This window comes from Phaethon aethereus (genome assembly GCF_964289735.1).
Source record: "Phaethon aethereus genome assembly, chromosome: W".
NCBI lineage: Eukaryota > Metazoa > Chordata > Aves > Phaethontiformes > Phaethontidae > Phaethon > Phaethon aethereus.
In genome coordinates, this window is record NC_138581.1 from 21,268,108 (window position 1) to 21,290,275 (window position 22,168).

General features: G+C 42.1%; 1 protein-coding gene across 1 annotated transcript; it reads right to left on the reverse strand.

Annotated features, from left to right (window-relative positions):
- Positions 1–8,195: 8,195 nt before the first annotated feature.
- On the reverse strand, positions 8,196–19,231 carry LOC309415183 (AN1-type zinc finger protein 5-like; the record flags this gene model as incomplete). The annotated part of the gene is made up of 5 exons (XM_082012624.1): positions 18,404–19,231; positions 17,879–17,990; positions 16,981–17,078; positions 8,624–8,749; positions 8,196–8,344 (listed from the first exon to the last, which is right to left on the reverse strand). The coding sequence occupies exons 1-5, from the start codon at positions 18,597–18,599 to the stop codon at positions 8,196–8,198; spliced, it is 681 nt and encodes a 226-aa protein (XP_081868750.1). The 5' UTR covers positions 18,600–19,231.
- Between the last annotated feature and the right edge of the window lie 2,937 nt (positions 19,232–22,168).

The following is a 22,168-nucleotide window of genomic DNA, read 5'->3' on the forward strand; positions in this document are numbered from 1 at the left end:
ACCGACAGCCCGTGAAGGTCTATTTGGCATTGCCAAGCTTAAGTGAACTTTGTAGGAAAGGTAATTCCGTCAGGGGGAGATCGCGACCACCGACTCAGAGACCTGTTGGGATCACCCTCCATGGCTCGACCTTAAGGAGAAGGAGCTGTGGCATTGATCTGCACGGCTCGACCTTAAGGAGAAGGAGCTGTGGCATTGAGAAGCTGGTAAACAGCTGGACATCTGCACGGCTAGGCCTTGAGGAGAAGGAGCTGTGGTAAACAACTAAGAGGAAGCAAAGGAGCGCGTGGACACCTGCAGGCAGTGAATCCTGACTGTGGAGAAGTGCGTGGACTGTGTGTGGTAACCAACCAGGACGTATTTTGTGGCGCGTGAAAGAGCTGTAACTGCATAAAAAGCGGACACTTGTAGCAATAAAGGTCTTTGGCCTGAATCCCCGCCAGAGTCCGTGCCCTGTTACTCCACAGAGACCATCCACTCAAGAAACCCTCCGATTCAAAAGATTAAGGAAGTAAAATCTCAAGAAATTATAGTGAGCATGCGTGGTCATTTACATGGTAGGCGAGGAATATTTAACCAATCATTGTATGGACACTTGATGAATATGTATTAATCTTGCCTATAAATGTTTGATTTTTGAACTGATCGAGCGAACACGATTTGGGAGGAGCTATCCCCCGTGTTCCTGGTGCCGTGAATAAAGAATGCCTGCCTTTTAATGCTACATTGGTGTTACGAGGTTTATTCCCGATTTCGGTGACATTACTGCATCTTCTACTTCTGCGGGAATTTCTTCCTCTGGTCTTTGTGTGTCCTGTAACATAAAACTTCTCGCTTCCACAGCTTTTGATTCAGGTATTAGTAGTTGCACCTCTCCATCCTTAAAGGTTATCTGTGCATCTAATTTGCTCAATAGATCCCTTCCCATCAAGGGTATCGGGCACTCGGGCATATATAAAAACTGGTGAGTCACCCATTGTTTTCCTTACTTAAAATTTAAGGGCTGCAGAAAGGGCCAATTTTCTCGCTTCCCTGTAGCACCAACAATGCTTAAAGTTTCATGGCTAAAATTTCCTTTACAACTATTAAGTACAGAATAAGTGGCTCCTGTATCAACTAAAAATTCTACCTCAGTTCCCCAGCCTTAGTGTAACCAGGGGTTCAGCTGGGGATGATTCCCCTGGTCCTCTTCAGGATTCATCATGTAATGTCATTCGCTTAATGGCTTGGAGGGCTGGGTCCAGGTTCCCAGCCTGAGGGCATTCCCTTTTCCAATGCCCCCTTTCTTTGCAGATTGCGCACTGATCTTCTGCAAGTCCAGGTTGCACAAAGGGAGGTGATTTTCCTCTCCCTCTACTTCTTTCCCATCCCTCGATAACCCCTCCCTGTGCCTCCCCTTCCTCTATAGGCTCCTCTAAGAGCCCCTGTTAAACTTCTTAAACTGGACTTGATGATCTTAAAGGTCTTTTCCAACCTTAATGATTCTCTGTTTCTGTGATTCTGTGATATTGCAAAAAATGTGTTTGGCTATGTTTCCAAGGTTGTTGTGGATAAGTTGGAAATGTTGTCAAATGAGGAGGGCTCGGGACTTGCTTATATTCAAAGAAAAAGCCTTAAAAGAAAGAGACCCGTGTCACGCCCCCAGAGGGAAGGTCTGCCCCAGCCCTGTAAAAGACAAAGGAAGTGTGGCACCAGACAACAGTCTGACCAGGACAGGAAGAAGAAAAAGAACAAGCTAGGTGCAAAAGAAACAAAAAACTCAGAGAAAGAGGTCCCGTTCTACCACTAGAAAAGGAAATATATTTTAAAATGGATGGTTTCTGTTCATGGCTGCTCAGAAGAATGTACGAAATTTGAGCTGGATTTGTTTGAAGTGTCCCTGACACAGACCAGCATTGAGAAAAGCCTGCCTCCACTTTTGGCTATTGCGGAGTCTGCACCTCTGGACTTTTTCATAGCTGAGAATGGGGAAGATTACATAGATCTGAATAACGCTCTGCGGTAACTGGGCTGCAAGATTGTAAAAGCTGAAAGGTCAAACCTCAGACCTAGTGAGGCCGTGGGTCTCACAAATTACTCACTGGCCTCTATTTTCAGCCAGCTGGATGTTATGCTGGAGGACCAACTGATAAGCCAGAGCTGTTTATCAAGAACGTGGGGGTGGTGCCTGGAGTGCCTTTGGGGCATGCTGAGGCATTACTTATGGCCAACATTAAATACCTGATGGACCGGGTGGGCATGAAAGTGTTCAGCATACTGACCAGCAGTGATGTCAGCAATCAGGAAAATTTGTTTCTGGGCCAGGTACCTGGGCTTGTTGTGACTGGATAATGACACTTTTAGTGGCAATAATGTGAAGAACCTTTACAACTTTAAACATTAAGATATAAATTTTGTGGCCCTCTATGTGGATAGTGAACAATTGCAAACAAAACTGCCGCAGCCTAATTTTGAGAATGGCTGCTATGTGAGATTATACATGCAGCTGTCCTGGTTTCAGCCAGGATAGAGCTGGTTTTCTTCACAGAAGCTAGTGTGAGACTGTGTTTTGGATTTGGGATGAGAAACTGTTGATAATGTGCTGATGTTTTGGGTTGCTGCTGAGCAGTCAAGGACAGTCCAGCTTCTCGTGCTGGCCTGCCAGCAAGGAGGCTGGGGATGCATGGGAAGCTGGGAGGGGACACAGCCGGGACAGCTGACCCAGACTGGCCAAAGAGATATTCCCTACCATCCGACATCATGCCCAGTACATAAACTGGAGCTGGCTGGGGGGCGGAAATCGCTGCTCGGGGATGGGCTGTCGATCACTGGGTGGTGAGCAATTGCTGTACTGGGCATCACTTGTTCTTGTACATTCCTTTGTTGGTATTATCATTGTTGTTTCCTTCTTTCTTTCTGTCCTATTAAACCGTGTTTATCTCAGCCCACAAGGTTTTTTTTCCTAATTCTCTCCCCCGTCCCACTGTGGGAGGGGGAGTGAGTGACCGGCTGCGTGGTGCTTAGTTGCCGGCTGGGGCTAAACCACGACAGCAGCTCATTCAGAAAATTGGCTGCCATGTTGTCATGGTTTAACCCCAGCTGGCAACTAAGCACCACACAGCCGCTCACTCACTCCCCCCCCAGTGGGATGGGGGAGAGAATCAGAAGACTAAAAAGACCATTCCCTGCTGGTTGACAAGGAATCACAGAATCATTAAGGTATGAAAAGACCTCTGAGATCAAGTCCAACCATCACCCCAACACCACCATGCCCACTAAACCATGTCCCAAAGTGCCATGTCTACACATTCTTTGAACACTTCCAGAGATGGTGACTCCACCACCTCCCTAGGCAGCCTATTCCAATGTTTGACCACTCCCTCCGTAAAGAAATTTTTCCCAATATCCAATCTAAACCTCCCCTGGCGCAACTTGAGGCCATTTCCTCTCGTCCTATCGCTAGTTACTTGGGAGAAGAGACCAACACCCTCGTCGCCACAACCCCCTTTCAGGTAGTTGTAGAGAGCGAGAAGGTCTCCCCTCAGCCTCCTCTTCTCCAGGATGAACAACCCCAGTTCCCTCAGCTGCTCCTCATAAGAATTGTGCTCCAGACCCCACACCAGCTTCGTTGCCCTTCTCTGGACATGCTCCAGCACCTCAGCATCCTTCTTGTAGTGAGGGGCCCAAAAGTGAACACAGTATTCAAGGTGCGGCCTCACCAGTGCCGAGTACAGGGGCACAATCACTTCCCTCCTCCTGCTGGCCACGCTATTTCTGATACAGGCCAGGACACTGTTGGCCTTCTTCGCCCCCTGGGCACACTGCTGGCTCATGTTCAGCCGGCTGTCGACCAGCACCCCCAGGTCCCTTTCTGCCAGGCAGCTCTCCAGCCACTCCTCCCCAAGCCTGTAGCGTTGCATGGGGTTGTTGTGGTCGAAGTGCAGGACCCTGCACTTGGCCTTATTAAACCTCATACAGTTGACCTCTGCCCATCGATCCAGCCTGTCCAGATCCCTCTGCAGAGCCCTCCTACCCTCCAGCAGATCAACACTCCCACCCAACTTGGTGTCATCTGCAAACTTACTGAGGGAGCACTCGATCCCCTCATCTAGATCATCAATAAAGATATTGAATACGACCAGCCCCAGAACCGAGCCCTGGGGAACACCACTTGTGACCGGCCGCCAGCCAGATTTGATGCCATTCACCACTACTCTGTGAGCTCGGCCATCCAGCCAGTTCTTTACCCAGCAAAGAGTACACCTGTCTAAGCCACGAGCTGCCAGTTTCTCCAGGAGAATGCTGTGAGAGACGCTGTCAAAGGCTTTACTAAAGTCCAGGTAGACAACAACATCCACAGCCTTTCCCTCATCCACTAGGCAGGTCACGTGGTCATAGAAGGAGAGCAGGTTGGTCAAGCAGGACCTGCCTTTCATGAACCCATGCTGGCTGGGCCTGATGCCCTGGTTGTCCTGCACATGCCCTGTGAGCACCCTCAAGATGAACCTCTCCATAATCTTCCCCAGTACCGAAGTCAGGCTGACAGGCCTGTAGTTCCCAGGAGAGTCCTTCCGGCCTCTCTTGTAGATGGGCATCACATTGGCAAGCCTCCAGTCATCTGGGACCTCCCCTGTTAACCAGGACTGCTGATAAATGATGGAGTGGCTTGGCAAGCTCCTCCACCAGCTCCCTCAGTACTCTTGGGTGGATAACCAGGCTTACTGCTATTTGGGAATAAATGCTGCATTCTGATCTTAGATACAAAATATTTAATAAAGATGAAGATATCCTACTCAGGGAGCTTGAGCCAAAGTAACATTGGCATGAGAAACTCAACTACAAGTGTTACTACAATACTGGCCACAAACCCATAGGCAACAGAGAAATATGCACTGAAAAGGATTTGGCATTAAAAGAAATTCTGTCATGTGCATCTTACGACATAGCTTAAAAGGCAACAGTGACATAGCTTCTTCGAGAGGCTGTGACTCTAGTCTTTTTAGTAAAGAACTTTTTAAACAAGCACAGATTTGTGTCTACAGAAAAAAAGCACCCAAAGCACAGTGTTTTGGGTTGCCATTGTAGGTATTGATTCCTGCTTTTATTTCAATAATTCCATCTTATCAGTTTTACACCTGTATTTTAATTTCATTTAAATTACAGGCTGCTGATGTTCTGCTGTTTTACATCCCACATGCCAACACTTGCTTCTCCCACTGCATTCAATCCTTTATGAAAGTCAAAAATCTGGTCCTCAGTTCTGTTTCCTCATGCTGATGTGCCCCTTTGATACATTTGCTCTCAACATAAAGCAGAAATAGTCTCAGTATTTTCTTCAGACATAGAAAATAAACATAAAACCTGTTTCTTTGGCTACCAGTAATGATGTGGTGGGTTGACCTTGGCTAGATGCCAGGTGCCCACCAAAGCTGCTCTATCACTCCCCCTCCTCAGCTGGACAAGGGAGAGAAAATATAACCACAAGCTCATGGGTCAAGATAAGGACAAGGAGAGATCATTCACCAGTTACCATCACAGGCAAAACAGTCTTAATCTGGGGGAAATTAGCTTAATTTATTGCCAGTCAAATCAGAGTAGGGTAATGAGAACTAAAACCAAATCTTAAAACACCTTCCCACCATCCCTTCCTTTTTCCTGGGCTCAACTTGACTCCTGATTTTCTACCTCCCCCTCCCCAAACAGCACAGGGGGACAGGGAATCACACATTGTTTCTGCCTCTCTTTCCTCCTCAGGTAGAGGACTCCTCACACTCTTCCCCTGCTCCAGCATGAGGTCCCTCCCATGGGAGACAGCTTTCCACAAACTTCTCCAATGTGAGTCCTTCCTACAGGCTGCAGTTCTTCATGAATTGCTGCAGCATGGGTCCCTTCCATGGCGTGCAGTCCTTCAGGAACAAGCCACTCCAGTGTGGGTCCCCCATGGGGTCACAAGCCCTGCCAGGAAACCTGCTCCAATGTGGACTCCTCTCTCCACAGCTCCTGCCAGGAGCCTGCTCCAGCACAGGGTCTATACCAGGTCAGTCTCCTTCAGGCACATCCACCTGCTCCGGCATGGGGTCCTCCATGGGCTGCAGGTGGATATCTGCTCCACTGTGAAGCTCCATAGGCTGCAGGGGGACAGTCTGCCTCACCATGGTCTTCACCATGGGCTGCAGGGGAATCTGCTTCAGCACCTGGAGCACCTCCTCCCCTTCTCAGCTGACCTTGGCATCTGCAGGGTTGTTTCTCTCATTCTCACTCCTCTCTCCAGCTGCAAATGCTGTGTGCTGTTCCTCCCCCCCCCCTCCTTCTTAAATATGTTATCACAGAGGCACTACCACCATTGCTTGGCTTTGGCCAGCATTAGGTCCATCTTAGAGCCAGTGCCAGCCAACTTCATCAAACACAGGGGAAGCTTCTAGCAACTTCCCTCAGAAGCCACCCCTGCAACCCCCACTGCTACCAAAACCTTGCCATGCAAACCCAATACAAGTAGTTACCTATGTTCCAGCTGTTCATGCTTCTCTGACCTCAACAAGCCATCTTAAACAACTCAGTATGTCAAAATATGAGATAAGGAGGTTTGACAGATTTAAGCAAAAAAAAAAACCCACACACAACACCCCCATCTATACAAACCTAGTACTAGCTTTGTACCCCAACCTCCACAGGGCCACTTTCAAGTTACAGCAATAACCAAAACCAATGAACTATCACAAAAATTATTTCCTTCTGTACATGATTTTTATTATTTACATAATACAGAGCATAGATGCTGGATAGTGTCATTATGTGCAATACTTAAGTATGAACTATCTGTACATGTTTGCATATCTGATAACCAAGTTGAAAGAACAAATTTAAAGCAAAAGCCCAATGCTTTTAATAGTGAACTAAAACCTAAGACCAAATACTACAATAAAAATCAGAAGTAGCATCTTGTGTACATACACAGCTATTTACAGATAAGAGGCATTACTACAACACTAGTCTTCACTATACTTGATTATGTAAAAAAACCCTAGTTTCATACATCACAAAAAACCCTTCCATTATAACACAGAAGTGATATTACCAGACAAGCATCAGTAAACTATACTGCCCTTCCTAGTTATTATACAAAGCTGTAGATAATGGAGCCCATGCAATACACCCAAGAACACTACAGTCCTACACCCAAGTACAATTAAAAATGATAAGGCAGCCCTCCAAGAGTGGTTCCAGCTCCCACTTAAGTCTCCAGGAGTCATGTTGGGTATGGAAAACCATACCCAACAGTTGTTGCATGTGCAATTGTTACATTTAAAACTTTTTAATTTAAAAAAGCTCCTAATATTCTTTTGAAGCCAGAACACACTAAATTTAAGTGCATAAATAAAACTGTTCAAATACTTCTGCAACTTACAGAGATGCATGTGTCACTTGATAGAGCTACTGTGGTATGTCTAAAAAGTCCACACATGTAGCTTTTGTAAACCAATCAGCACAATATTGTGCTACACAATGTTTTTAGGTATGCAAGGAAAAGCAGACAACTGTTGCAGGGCAGTTCTTAAGTTGCTAACAGGACATTTCCTTCAGGAAACTATTTTCATGATTCTAAAGTTAATATAATCTGTTCTAAAATAGTTTTCTTCTCATACATACACAATTTTTTCCATTTTTCCAATTGCAATTGTTAAAAGATTTTTTAATTAAATATGGCACCAACACTCATCTTACTGGAAGGTGGAACGCTCTACATGGCTTACATTCTGCTGGAAAACAATGGACTGTGGAAATTAAAAGTAGAACAAGATTTTAAACGATAGAAGTAGACTGCCAACCTTTCTGACATATCCTTCTCCTAAACAGGCTTTGGCTAGCGTGATACACCTTGAACATTACAAAAGGCAGATCTGCTGCAAACATGCAGATAGTATACAAGTATTTTGGCACATGTGAACTAGAGCCTGTCCTCTGTGCATGTGTATTCCTGTGCAGGTTCTGATCATCCAATCATATTCTGAGGAGAACATATACATTTTCAAGGGCTGTATCTATCCAATTCTGCCTGTAACAAACACCCAAACATTCTGAAATATCATTAAGACAGACAAGGCTAAAATTAAAACTTTTGAGAACAAAGGAAAACGGCCATGCATCTGCTCTTTAATGCTTTCCTAGGATATAGTAAAATAAAACAAAGAAGTCAGTCTTTTCACAAGTAGGCTAGTTTATATTCTCTGGATTTTTTCAGCCACCACAACTGGATTCTCTTTCCTGATTTTTGCTGCAGCTTCTGCTTTGTAATCATATGGGCAGTTATGCTTGTCAGAATAACGGTGAAGTCCACAAAATAAGTTCCCACATCGACAATCAAATCCTGTAAAAAGAAAAGGAAAAGCAACATCACTAGGAAGCTTCAGACTTAAGCGAGCATAAATTAAGGGCTTAGTCAGTACAAAGGGGGTATGTGTATCTACTTCAATGACAGAATAACTGAAATGAATATTTCCAAATATCAGCTCTATTAAAGGATCTAACATTATGGATTTTGAGACAACAAGCAATTTTAATGGCTACAGGTATTTCAACAAGTTTAATCTAGTAAGAGGCAACTAATCATATAGATCTGTTCAATATTGACAAAGTGCTCTCATACCTGTAAGGCCAACCTTCTTTCTGCATATGAAACACCTGTTTTTCTTTGGTTTAGGCAGTTCAGAAGCTTTCTCTTCACTCTGTGAAGTACTAGGTTGAGAAACGGATGGGCTTGGTTGAGTAACAACTGTTAGAGTAAGCAAAAGAAATACAGGTTAATTTTTTTCCTTTTCTTGACTTCGCTAGCTACTCAGTAGCATGCTTATATTTATTAACAGTTAATTCCCTAATTCCCCTCTACTAAGACCCTGAAGTTTGTCTTAAGTAGAACAGGTATTCTATTAACTTCCTTTTTATCTCTACAGAAAACAATGAAGTTTTCCCCACTGTTCCATCATCTAGAAAATACAGGATACCTAGCAGTATCACCTGTACACACCCATGTAGGTGTAAAGGCTTGGAAAGCACTCCAGAAGTTCCATGTACACACAACATTAAACTAGATCATATGACTTTTAATCCCAAAAAATAACAATATTGTCACAGTTAAAGTTGTTGAACAGAGGGGATACTTGTGGAAAATAGTCAATAGGAACATATTTTTGGAACAAATGACATATACAGTAATGCTTTTTTGTCATAATACCAAGTTACTTTGCCACTATACTTGTCAAGTCAGATAATCTAAAACTTCAGAGTCAACCAGAACAGCTAGCATTCTTGAGCTTCAACCACTGATTCTGTGATACAGCATACTACTACAAACCACACATCTCTAGCGCCCTTGTTTCAGACACTTTTTTCAGTAATTTAAAGAAAAAAGTACATATTTACATCAGATATCTGTATCCTTGTATTATGTTCAACCTTAATGATCAAGCAGGTGGAGTCAAAATGACTTAATTTTCAATTGCCTTTGTCATGAACACTTTTGGTCAAATTTGTCACATTTTACTCTGTTCTCTGCAGGATAAAAAGGGGTCCTTCTGTGAACTTGTTAGTTTTCTTTGAAAAATTAATTTTTCATCAGTTGTTTTTAAAAATCCCTTTAATACTCAAATTAGTGCAGAAGAACATCAAGGGAGGTGTGTTTCTATACAAACTTTAAACACATACAACCCAAGGAGTCTGTTCCTGTTCAGTTTTCCTGAACACTCAGTTGTATGACTACATCTATTGTTTTAAAAGATAATGAGCAAACTATAAAATACACTCCAGAATTAATGACTGAGAATATAGGCTTCAAGGACTCATTTGTAATCTACTTTATGCACGCAAATAGGGTTTCTTAGTTGAGATCCTTTTAGATCTAAGCATTGCATTCTGTAAAAAGTGGATTTTTCCAGACATCATGAACCCCTTAGTTAACTTCATTATCTTTACTATTAATACCTGCTCTTTTAAAATTTGATTCATATTATGTTCATATGCCTATTACTACTAACACAAAGCCTCATAGATCCAAGCCCCATTTCACAATTCACTGTAGAAGTTGAGAGCCTCCAGTCAGTAGTTCATATTCCAGACTGTAAGCAAGATTCAGAAGTAACAAGGGACTTTCAGTGCTCTTATCCAAAAGGTTTTATACAGGAAAACAGTATTTTCCTCATACAATATTATAACTCTAAAAGTCCTAAGGAAAAAACTCAAACTCTTCACTAACTTTATTTTTGACATATTCTACAGATTTTTTTCCTAGAAAGTGTGAAGAGTTCAGTGTCAATGCTATTTTGCCAAATCTGAGGATGACAATACCATCCAGTCTTGGATATATAATACTTTTTCCATATTTAAGCATGCTATTGGTTAAAAGCAAAGGTACAGCACTATAGTCATTACTGCTATTAATGCTTTTCAGGAGTAGTTTCCACAGCTGCTTTTTTTTCCTAAAGAAAAAAATTCCTTTGTCTTGACAGTTAATATTTTCTAGATGAATAGATACGATCCTTTAAATTTGTCTTTAAACCCCAAGGAAAGTAGTGTTCAGTATCAGATAATCTAGTTGAAAGCCTGTGGCCAAAAAAATCAGGTTAAAAAACACTGACACCACAGTGTAAGCCTGTTGGATACCACACCTTAGTGACAGGCATTAGCTATGGCATTAAGAAATTGACTAAATATCTCCCAAACCAAGAAGCATGGTCAAGCTCCTTTTAGATTTATTATATTGCCAGACTGTTTAAAGTGACATGCTAGTTGTAAGCCATGGCAGATGGAAAAAGGGAACCTTCTAGATTCTCTCCCCCATCACTCTGGGGGAGTGAATGAGCAGCTGTGTGCTGCTTAGCTGCCTACCAGGGTTAAACCACAACAGGCCTTTTTGGCACCCAACATGGGGCTCAAAGGGTTTGAGGTAATGACAGATTTGATTGGAATGTGCTAGATGGAATTTGTAATAGCTAAACAGCAATAACAGCTAATCAGCAGGCTCCTGTGCTTGCCATGGGGCTTGCTTGCCTTACTGTATCATTAGCAGCTGCTTATTGCTTTTGCTGCTTGCTGTATTGCTTATCATCTTACTCTGCTGTGCCTGGGAACATTTTGATAACAGCAATGGTGATGCACCTGGGCTGGCAGATGGCCAGGGCATCGCTGCTTCTTCTGTGCTGCTGTACTGGACAGGCTGGAACTCCAGTGTGACCATGAGTCAAAGGGACTGCAACCTGTGAATGAGTCCATGCGGGAACAGGACACCCTGAAGCATCTGCGGCTATGGACATGTCTGTGCCACAGTGGGTATACCTCTGAAGGGATTGTGGCCCAAGTATAAGTCCACACTGGAGAAGGTACACCTTGAAGCATCTGTGGCTGTGGATGAGTCCACAACACAGCAGCAGGTACACTCCTGAAGGGATTGTGGTCCATGGATATGGCCACGCTGGAACAGGTGCACCTCAAAGCAACTGTAGCTGTGGATAGGTCTATGCTGCAGCAGGTATATCCTGAAGAGACTGTGGCTTATAGATAAGGCTCCACTTGGAGCAGGTACATCCCTAACAGACTGTAGCCCATGGATAAATCCAAGCTGGAGCAGGAGCAAGGGGAGGAGTTCATTGCAGTGTTAAAGCCTATGACCTGGTACAAAGGGACCAAGGGTAGAGACTGTAATGGATATACCTTTAAATTGTTGTAACCCATGATTTGAGTTGCATATTATAGAAATTACTATAGCAGGAACCACCTGAATCAACGGAGGACAAGCCTTACAAGAAGCAGTGCAAGTGCAGCAGTGACCCAATCTGAGCTCACTGAACTATCAAGGCAAAAAGATAGTCTAGTAGAACATTCTGTGTCACAAAACATAGATTAAAAACAAATCCATCTAAGGGAAAATGTTACTAACTACTACAAATGTACTTCCTCCTCCATATAAGCAAACTGACAAGTGTTCACTGCCACAACCAGCAACATGGGAACTAGAAAGCAATAATAATCTTAAATGCAAAGGCCCATCTCCCAAACGAGCTGCTGAACAGGATCCTTCCCCAACTAAAATACACTCCAAAAAGGAAAAGCAGATAACATGCAGAAATGAGCAAATAAAAGGTCCCAAGACAAGGAGATGGTACAGGGCCCCCTAAATCAGAATTGAAGTGTTCAATTTGTTACTCTACACAGATAACACCTGCAAAAAGAAGATATCCTCCCACTTTTATGCCAGCAAAGTTAGACCTAATAATGAGTTCTAATAACGAAGTCCTCAAAGTAGCTTCTGATTAAGAGCTAGAACAGGGACAACACCCTTCAACAAAAGCTAACACATCAGAACAAAAAACCCTTTTTTCAAACTGACTCAAATGAAATATAAGTTTTAGTTGTTCTGGCATGACATTAGGAGCCAAATTCATCAGATACTATCCTGACAATTGCTTGTCACAAAAAGCTCCCTCTAGCACACAAGCTAAATTTAACTCGGCAACTACAGTGCCATTCCTCAATATATTAAATTCATTTTATGCCAGAAATCACACTGTGTTAATCAAAGTACGCTAGGCAATTGCCAGATGATTGCCATGGAATAAATCACTAGACAAAAGCTGAAACAATGGGAGGAAAATGGTTTTTACTGTTACCTGCAGACCTGCATCCTCAATACCAATAACCCTTTCCATATGAAGCAAAGCCATTTACCACAAGAATGTGTTTTATTATCTTAATAGAGTTCCTGTTGGCACATAGCCCTCTCTATCACCATGGTCATTACTCTTGCCAACCATCAGCTCAGGTTACCAGACTGTTTGTTTCACTTCAATTTTACAAGACCAGTTCTCCTGCTACAAGGTTGAAGAACTTGAGAGCAAAAAAAAGTTTTCAGAACTGGGCATGACTTGAATTTATTAATAAAAAGTAAGACAACAGTAAGTTAACTACAGGCATTGTAAAATGCAATATAATCAGGAACAAAACAGCCACAGGGGATGCCATTCGGAAGGACCTGGACAACCTCGAGGAATGGGCCCATGTGAACGTCATGAGGTTCAACAAGGCCAAGTGCAGGATCCTGCACCTGGGTCGGGGCAACCTCTGGTATCAATACAGGCTGGGGGATGAAGGGATTGAGAGCAGCCCTACCAAGAAGGACTTGGGGGTACTGGTGGATGAGAAGCTGGACATGAGCTGGCAATGTGTGCTCACAGCCCAGAAGGCCAAGCATATCCTGGGCTGCATCCAAAGAAGTGTGGCCAGCAGGTCGAGGGAAGTGATTCTGCCCCTCTACTCCACCCTGGTGAGACCGCACCTGGAATACTGCGTCCAGCTCTGGAGCCTTCGGCACAGGAAAGACACAGACCTGTTGGAGAGGGTCCAGAGGAGGGCCACAGAAATGATCAGAGGGATGGAGCACCTCTCGTATGAGGAAAGGCTGAGAGAGTTGGGGTTGTTCAGCCTGGAGAAGAGAAGGCTCCAGGGGAAGACCTTACAGCAGCCTTTCAGTACTTAAAGGGGGCTTATAAGAAAGATGGGGACAGACATTTTAGCAGGGCCTGTTATGATAGGACAAAGGGGTAATGGTTTTAAACTAAAAGAGGGCAGATTCAGACTAGATATAAGGAAGAAATTTTTCACAGTGAGGGTGGTGAAACACTGGCACAGGTTGCCCAGAGAGGTGGTAGATGCCCCAACCCTGGAAACATTCAAGGTCAGGTTGGACAGAGCTCTGAGCAACCTGATCTAGTTGAAGATGTCCCTGCTCCTTGCAGGGTGGTTGGACTAGATGACCTCTAAAGGTCCCTTCCAACCCGAACTATTCTATGATCATAATTCTGTTATGATAAGGACCAACATAATCTTCGTACGAGAAGTGCCTGGAAAAAAAAAGCACAAATGAGTGTTGCAATGTAAATTTGGGAAGATTTACTTCACTCAGTCTGAAAATAAAATGCATCTTTAAAGCAGACAGAGGGGAAACAGCAAGGTCACTGATGACTGGAAGTAAGCCACAAGCCACAGCAGGACAACTGTTCAACCTATACGCAGAAAGGTCCTACAAACAGGAAGTACAATGCTACTCTGACCCGAAAGCATTAAAGCCACAGTGACTCTGAGACTTCTGAAAAAGTAATAACTAGACTTTCAGAACTGACAGCGGTTTTCCTTACATAAACCAATACAGCTGGAGCAGTTCATGAAGGACTATATCCTGTCAGAGGGACCCATGCTGGAGCAGGGAAAATGTACAAGGATGAAGGAACAGCAGAGAGGAACTGTTATATGAACTGACTGCAGCCCTCCATTTCCCCTGCATCACTCAGAGTGAAGAGGTAGAAGAATCAGGAATAAAAGGAGTGAAGTTGAGCCTGGGAAGAAGGAGGTGGGGGGGGGGGGCATTTTTGGTTTTGTCTTTGTTTCTTACCATCCCACTCTTTTAATTTAATTTATGCCAATTAAAAAAAATTTCCCCCAGTTGAGTCTGTTTTGCCTGTGACTGTAATTGGCAAGCAATCTCCCTGACCTTATCTTGACCCACAAGCTTTTACAATCTTATTTCCTTCCCCTGTCCTGCTGAAGAGTGAGAGAACAGCTGGGTGGGCATCTGGCAGTCAGCCAAGGTCAACCCACTATACCTCCCCATATTTAAAGCAACCAGAAAGGGCTACCAAAGTAATACCAAAAAGGTTTTTGGAAGCTTCCTCTATACCCAAACAAATTATCCAAAATAGAACCCTAGCAGTTTAACAAAGTGCATTGACTTCCACAGTACTAGGAAGCCGTGAGCATGCCAGTGAAGAGTGAAGTGCTTGAGAGCATTAAAAAAAAAATTGTTTTAAGTATTCTAACTACTTTTACATGAACGTAATCCCCAACTCCCACCATGGAAGAACTCAGAAAATTAAGCACAGAAGGAATAAAATAGACAAAGAACACCTAAAAATCATCAGAAAGACATACTGCACTTCTGCAGTACCAGAACTGAAAACTATACTACAGATTACATAATCCTTATGCTGCACATTAACAAGACTGACTTGTATATAAAGTTTGAGTCATTGAAAGTAAAGCACAATAAATACTGTCCATCTTATCAAGCTAGAAAATAAATATTTTGTTCTTCAAAAACTGCAGTTGCTATGCTGATCTAGGTGCCCATGATAAAAGGCTAAAGAATAAACCGCATCTTTAATTTGATGCCAGAGAATTGGGATAAAACTATTCTGCAGCATGTAACTATTCTCCCACATGCCCAATGAGAACCCACATTACAACCTCAACCCAGGGAAAAACAAAAGACAAGCCTGTTAAGCTTCATTTTTGTCAACTTCAGAGTCTCCTAGAATCAGATGCTTAAATCCCAACATGAAGAAAGTATACTTTTAGTATACAGATTTCAACAATTGTCCAGACCTGACCATTTAGAACTGTCTGGCTTGCAGAAGAGAATAAGCCTTCATAGTGCTGAAGGCATTAAAAAAGAAAATAAAGGAGACCTACTTTGCTTGAAGTTTGTTCCTGACCTACCATCTGATAGACAGTTACGAAACTCAATTGCCAGGGTGAGACTACAGATGAAACTAAACAGTCTTTTCATTAACAACATCATGACAGGCATTATCTTAGAGAACTACATCTCATAGAAAGTATTAGCTTTGTTATGAGGTGACATGAATTATCTACTCTACTATTGTTTCAGCTCCTCCTCAAGAGAGACCAACACATATTAGATGCTGTGGAAAATGTAAAAGTGGAACTAGCCCAAACACAATAGGGATTTATAAAAGGTTGAGGCCAACTTTTCTTGACTGCAAGACACTTACAGGATCAACGTATAGTGAATACAGCAAACACTTGGTATATCCTAAGTGTCCACAAAACCCTTTGTAGTCTAAAAATAGTATATAAGGACATGTTTAAGGACACTATTCTGTGCTGTCTAAAATCTGCCCCCAACTTGATGAACTTCTTAAAGCAGCTGCAGACCATTTCAAGAATTTATGGATATGTACTAAGGAAGACAATTTTGTTATAGAAGTTTTTTCCAAACATTTAAATTCCATGGTAGCTTTCCCAATGATCTCTACACAAGCTTTAACAGAGCTTTGACTGATTTCAACTGAGTTTCAAACTGCAAAATTATTATCTTGAGTTGCTTTTAGGGTTCCCCCCCCCCGCCTATTCTAATCAAGAAAGAGAATGCTGTGCAACACTACCATTTAGTTGCCTTGTTATGAGAAAATGGATATTGAGTCAACAGAAACAGAAGATCACCCTTTACAGTTGGCAGAGTGACAAACCCCTATTGGCAGTTTTAATAGGACAAGGTTCAGCTGTTACTTGACTACTGCTACCATTTTAAGTATTTCTTTCCTGCCTGTCACATTTTCAGGTCACAATTCATAAGACAATGAGTTGTATTGCAACAAAGTATAAATTTCTAAGTTACATACAATAAGCCTCTTCACATAAGTTACAAGAAGCTGAAACATGTGAAGATCTCCTCAGTCCATGCATAATCAAAAAAAGAATACAATAAAAGCAACTGTAATTTAGTTGATGTCACAATTTTAACTTAACATAATTTAATTAAAAAAGTAAAAACCTGTGTACAAACACTGGGCAATTAACTATCAGCTGTAACAGCAGTCTTTATAGATGCACATTTGCCAGTTAGTGCTGAGTGGTACCTTCCAGAATTTTCAACACAAAAAACCCATTTTGTCTTCAGTTGTAGTGAAGAGATTTTTCCCATTAAACATCAGCTTTTAATGTTTATCAAGTTACCCAAAATTGAACATGTATCTGAAAAATATATTCTGGCACTAGTCATTTTTCTTGATTCTGAAGGTACCAGTACTCAAGAAGCATCCATAATTAACAGTTCCTCAAGACCATCATCACAAAAGGGATATGCCTACTTAAGGGAAAGTACATACATTGTCAGCTTCTGTTAAGTCAGTTGTACTCAGTGTTACTCTGCAAACATACCTGGCTCCATCTCCGTTTTCAGTGATACTTTTTCCTCTCTCGAAATGCTCATTTCTGTCATTTGCTGCATTACAGGCAAAGCAGCAACAGGCACATTTCTGTTTACATACAGCGAAATAGATATTACATTAGTTTTGAGTTAATAAGAGTTCAAACTGTCAAAATCCATCAGTAGACTACCTGATTGGTTATATACATATTCCTGACCTACACTTCTACCACCTCTCTTCCCTAAAAAAAACTAGGCAATCTGTAGCAAATATTTCCCAATAAACCAGAAATGTCCTCGTGAACACAGCAGTCCAACACCAAACACTAATTAGTTCTCATTTATAAAGATTCATAAAGCATCATCAGGTGCACTGTCCCTTTTCCCTCTGCAGAAACTCACTGTAATAGGGCAAGGTTACTACAATGTAACTTGCTATACACTCACAGTTCATTCAAACCTCAAAATAATACCTTCATCTGGTGAAGGGTCTAGAGCACAAGTCTTATGAGGAGCAGCTGAGGGAACTGGGGTTGTTTAGCCTGGAGAAAAGGAGATTCAGGGGAGACCTCATCACTCTACAACTACCTGAAAGGAGGTTGTAGTGAGGTAGGTGTCGGTCTCTTCTACCGGATAACAAGCAATAGGACAAGAGGAAATGGCCTCAAGTTGTGCCAGGGGAAGTTTAGACTGGATTTTAGGAAAAATTCCTTCACCAAAAGGTTTGTCAAGCATTGGAACAGGCTGCCCAGGGAAGTGGTGGAGTCACCATCCCTTGAGATATTTAAAAGACATGTAGATATGGTGCTTAGGGACATGTTTTAATGGTGGACTTGGTAGCATTAGGTTTATGGGTGGACTCATTGATCTTGGGGGTCTTTTCCAACCTAAATGATTATACAACCTTACCTCGATTTTTCAGATGCACCATTAGCAGTACCTTCACAGTTGTTTAAGCTAGTGTCTGCTCTCTGTACAGATGCAGAGTCTGAGGTAGGACTGTTTGAACCACTAGTTGTCCCTATATAACAGGCATTTGAGAATTACAAGCAAAGTATAAAATACAAGTTAGTCAAGTAGTTTTGTATACAGTTATGAACAATTTCCAATCATTCCTCATTCTACTGTATCTTCTTAAAAGACAGACATATTAACATATGACCAAAATACAGATATTTTATAACACCACACTTATAGCAGAGGGTAAGTAGAAATGAAAATTAAGGCTCAACACCAAATGGGCCAGAAAATATTACACAAATAGGCATTTTTATTTTTACTATGATTTACATTATTCCCTTTGGTATTCATAGCTTTAACATGCAGCTATCAGAAGTTCTCCTGAAATACATTCTGCGATTCCTCTCATCACCTATACATTATATTTTCAAGACACACACACACAAAAAAAAAAAAGAGGACTCAAACCTTTACCCATTGGGCTGATTCTACCACTATTCTGCTGTCGCTGAAGATGCTCTTTGTAGCAAACAGAACACATCCCATTTGTCCTAGGATTTCCATAAAATCCACATCCTGTACTACACAGCATGGGCCCTGGGGTCTGGTTTGTCTCCTGAGCCATTTCAATGCTGTAAATAAAACCAAGAAATGCATTAGGAACTGACATTCCACCAAAATGGATTACAGGGTTATGGAATTAAAGTCTGCTTACCTTGCCCATAAAAAGCAATATCAGCATTTTTAAAGATGGCTACATGGATGTTAATATATAATTCAATACTTGAATTGTATTGATAAGTAACATCATTATGAACCTCTAAGAGAGATAAAAAGCGTTATCATAGTGTAGTGGGTTGACCTTGTCTAGACACCAGATGCCCACCAAGCTGCTCTATCACTCCCCCTCCTCAACTGGACAGGGGAGGAAAAAAAAAAAAAAAACCCCAATTAAAAGCTAGTGGGTCAAGATAAGGACAGGGAGAGATCACTCACCAATTACCATCACTGGCAAAACAGACTCTACTCAGGGAAATTAGTTTAATTTATTGACAATCAAATCACAGTAGAATAATAAGAAATAAAACCAAATCTTAAAAAACAACTTCCCCCCAACCCTCCCTTCTTCCCAGGCTCAACTTCACTCCCAATTTCTCTACCTCCTCTCCACACACACCCACACCACCCCCCCCCACACCCAGCACCACAGGGAATAGAGGTTGCGGTCAGTTCATCACACATTGTCTCTGCCACTCCTTCCTCCTCACACTCTTCCCATGCTCCAGCATGGGGTCCCTCCCATGGGAGGCAGTTCTCCACAAACTTCTCCAACATGGGTCCTTCCTACAGGCTGCAGTTCTTCAGGAACTGCTACAGCATGGGTCCTTTCCATGGGGTACAGTCCTTCAGGAACAGACTGCTCCAGTGTGGGTCCCCCACAGGGTCACAAGTCCTGCCAGCAAACCTGCCCCAACATGGGCTCCTCTCTCCACAGGTCCTGCCAGGAGCCTGCTCCAGCACAGGCTTCCCATGGGGTCACAGCCTCCTTCGGGCACATCCACTTGCTCTGGCATGGGGTCCTCCACAGGCTGCAGGTGGATATCTGCTCCACTGTGGAGCTCCATGGGCTGCAGGGGAACAGCCTGCCTCACCATGGTCTTCACCATAGGCTGCAGGGGAATCTCTGCTTCAGCACCTGGAACACCTCCTCCCCCTCCTTTTTCACAGACTTTGGTGTCTGCAGAGTTGTGTCTCTCATTCTCACTCCTGTCTTCCAGCTGCTGTTGTGCAGTAGTTTCCCCCCCCTTCTTAAATATGTTATCCACAGAGGCACTACCAACATCGCTGATTGGCTCAGCTTTGGTCAGCAGCAGGTCCATCTTGGAGCTGGCTGGCATGGGCTCTATCAGATATAGTGGAAGCTTCTAGCAGCTTCTCACAGAAGCCACCCCTGTGGCCTTGCCACATAAACCCAATATGCATAGTAATACTGAGAAGTAATATACTTGTCAGACACTGAGCTGTGTGTGCAGGTTATGACCAAATTGAATTCAACGGTCAACAAAAACTTTATTACCAACCTCTGAGCACTTACAGGACAGAAAAAAACCTACAGCTGGATTGGTAGAATAAGTAAGACCAAGTTTTTGTCTACTAAACAATTGTGGTAATTAGCATAGCTTATCTTTACTGAAAAAGTGGAGTTATTTTGGAGTCTGCAATGTTGATCTTGCATCATTTCTGATGCTAATCCCATTATTAGCAGTTCGTACTTTGACAACACATTTGTTAAACAGAAAAAAATATCACTTAAGTATGGGCAACAGTCATTTTAACACCATATCTTATATCTTACTAAGTTTCCATAACAAGACCTTTAACTCTGCTTAAATTGCATATGAAGCCCGATACTGAATATTAACTGGCAACAAAATGCATACAACAGGCCCTCAAAACAGATGATCAGAAAGCATTTCTGAAATAAGCTTAGACCAGATCTTACTCTTCCAAGAAAAAGAAAACAGTTTTAGACTGTTGAATACATTCATTTACACAGCCTATGCATTTCCAAAGAGCCAGTTAAACTTTTAAGACAAAAAAAGATATAGGCAGACTTCTGCACCTCCTAAAGGTAGAGAATGCTAATCTACCTTTAGGTAGATATCATAGCCTCATCTCTGCTATCAACTGCAAAAAAGTTAGAAATAAAAATACTTCACCTTCACTTGTAGTTAGCCTCTGCCAAACAAGGCCATTAGAAAAACTGATATAGTAACCAAATCCTTAGTTCCCAATGGCAATAAAATTGGAATAATCAAGCAATTATTACAAATTGAGGACACATAAGAATATTGCACTTGTCCTCCAAAAATTTAGATTTAGTGGAAGTACTGCCTATGGCACTTGGAGACATTTTAGTGAAAACTCTAGATTACTGCCTTCCTCTTTAAGGGCAGCCACAATAAGGGATATTTGTCTGCTGATGCTCCTGAGAACTCAAATATACCAAATGCCAATTAACTTTAGTGTGTAAAGAAATACTTTTTCTAACTTAAAGCCACACTACAAGATGTAACCATATATCTCAACAGTATGACAACTGTAATTGACAGCAGCATTTGTCTGTTAATGTAAACTTCTGGGATCAAAGTAAATCAATATCAGGAGAAAAGAGTAAAATTAATCTGCTTGCCTGCTGGCGGTCACAGGACTTCAACAATTTATACCTTTGTTTCAGTACTACAAAACAAACTCACACTTATTCTGATATATCTCTCAATAAATTCCAGTTTTACAGCCATACACCAGTCAATGGACACAAGAGAAAAATTTTAGACCTAAAAAAATAATATTCTCATCTCTATTGTAGCTCTATGTTATAATAATACAAATAAAGCCTGTACTTCTGCCCTTATTATGCAGGTACACTCAGAGTGCTACCAACAGTGTTATGACATACACTACCACCAATCTCAATTAACTTGCTCTACTTTCAAATTGATGTTTCACCACTTACTAAGTTTAGCTTTATGTAAATATGTTAATACTAACATATTACAAACAAGAGTCTTCATGGCTCCTTTGTCAGCAGTCTTTCACTACTTGAAATACATGCCCCCTAATTGAAAGGTCAAGCTGTTATCCAATGCTTAAGAAATTGTGCTTTTTCATACTCTTTAAGGTCCATGTATCATCTGACTAGGTTATAATACACTTTCTAGAATTTAATCTACTAACCAGGACACTAAAATATGCCATTTAATCTTTTGAACCAACAGTGAAAATTACATTTTCAGAAGAGACAGATTATAGACTACTCCAATTCTTCCCTACAAGCTTTTCTACCAAGATCAGTAACTAGCCAAGGCCTTAAATTCAGTTCTATTTCCCTGGAAAACTAGCTAATACCACCATTTATCTGCTTTCCTGAACTTTTCTCAGAAACTTGGGTCACATTTGGTGAGCACATTAGCTTCTGCCTGTCACAAGGCTGCAGTGTGACAGGCTAAACTTAAGGCTCAGACATAAAACCTTGTCAACAGGCACCGCTCAAACCAGCTTCTATTAATATCTCTGAAGGCTGCCAACTCCGACAACCCACAGAACTGAAGCAGCCAGGCATGCACCCACTAAGGATGTCATGGTTTAGGCCCAGCTGGCAACTAAGCACCACACAACTGCTCACTCACTCCCCTATGGTGGGACAGGGGAGAGAATCAGAAAAGTAAAAGTAAGAAA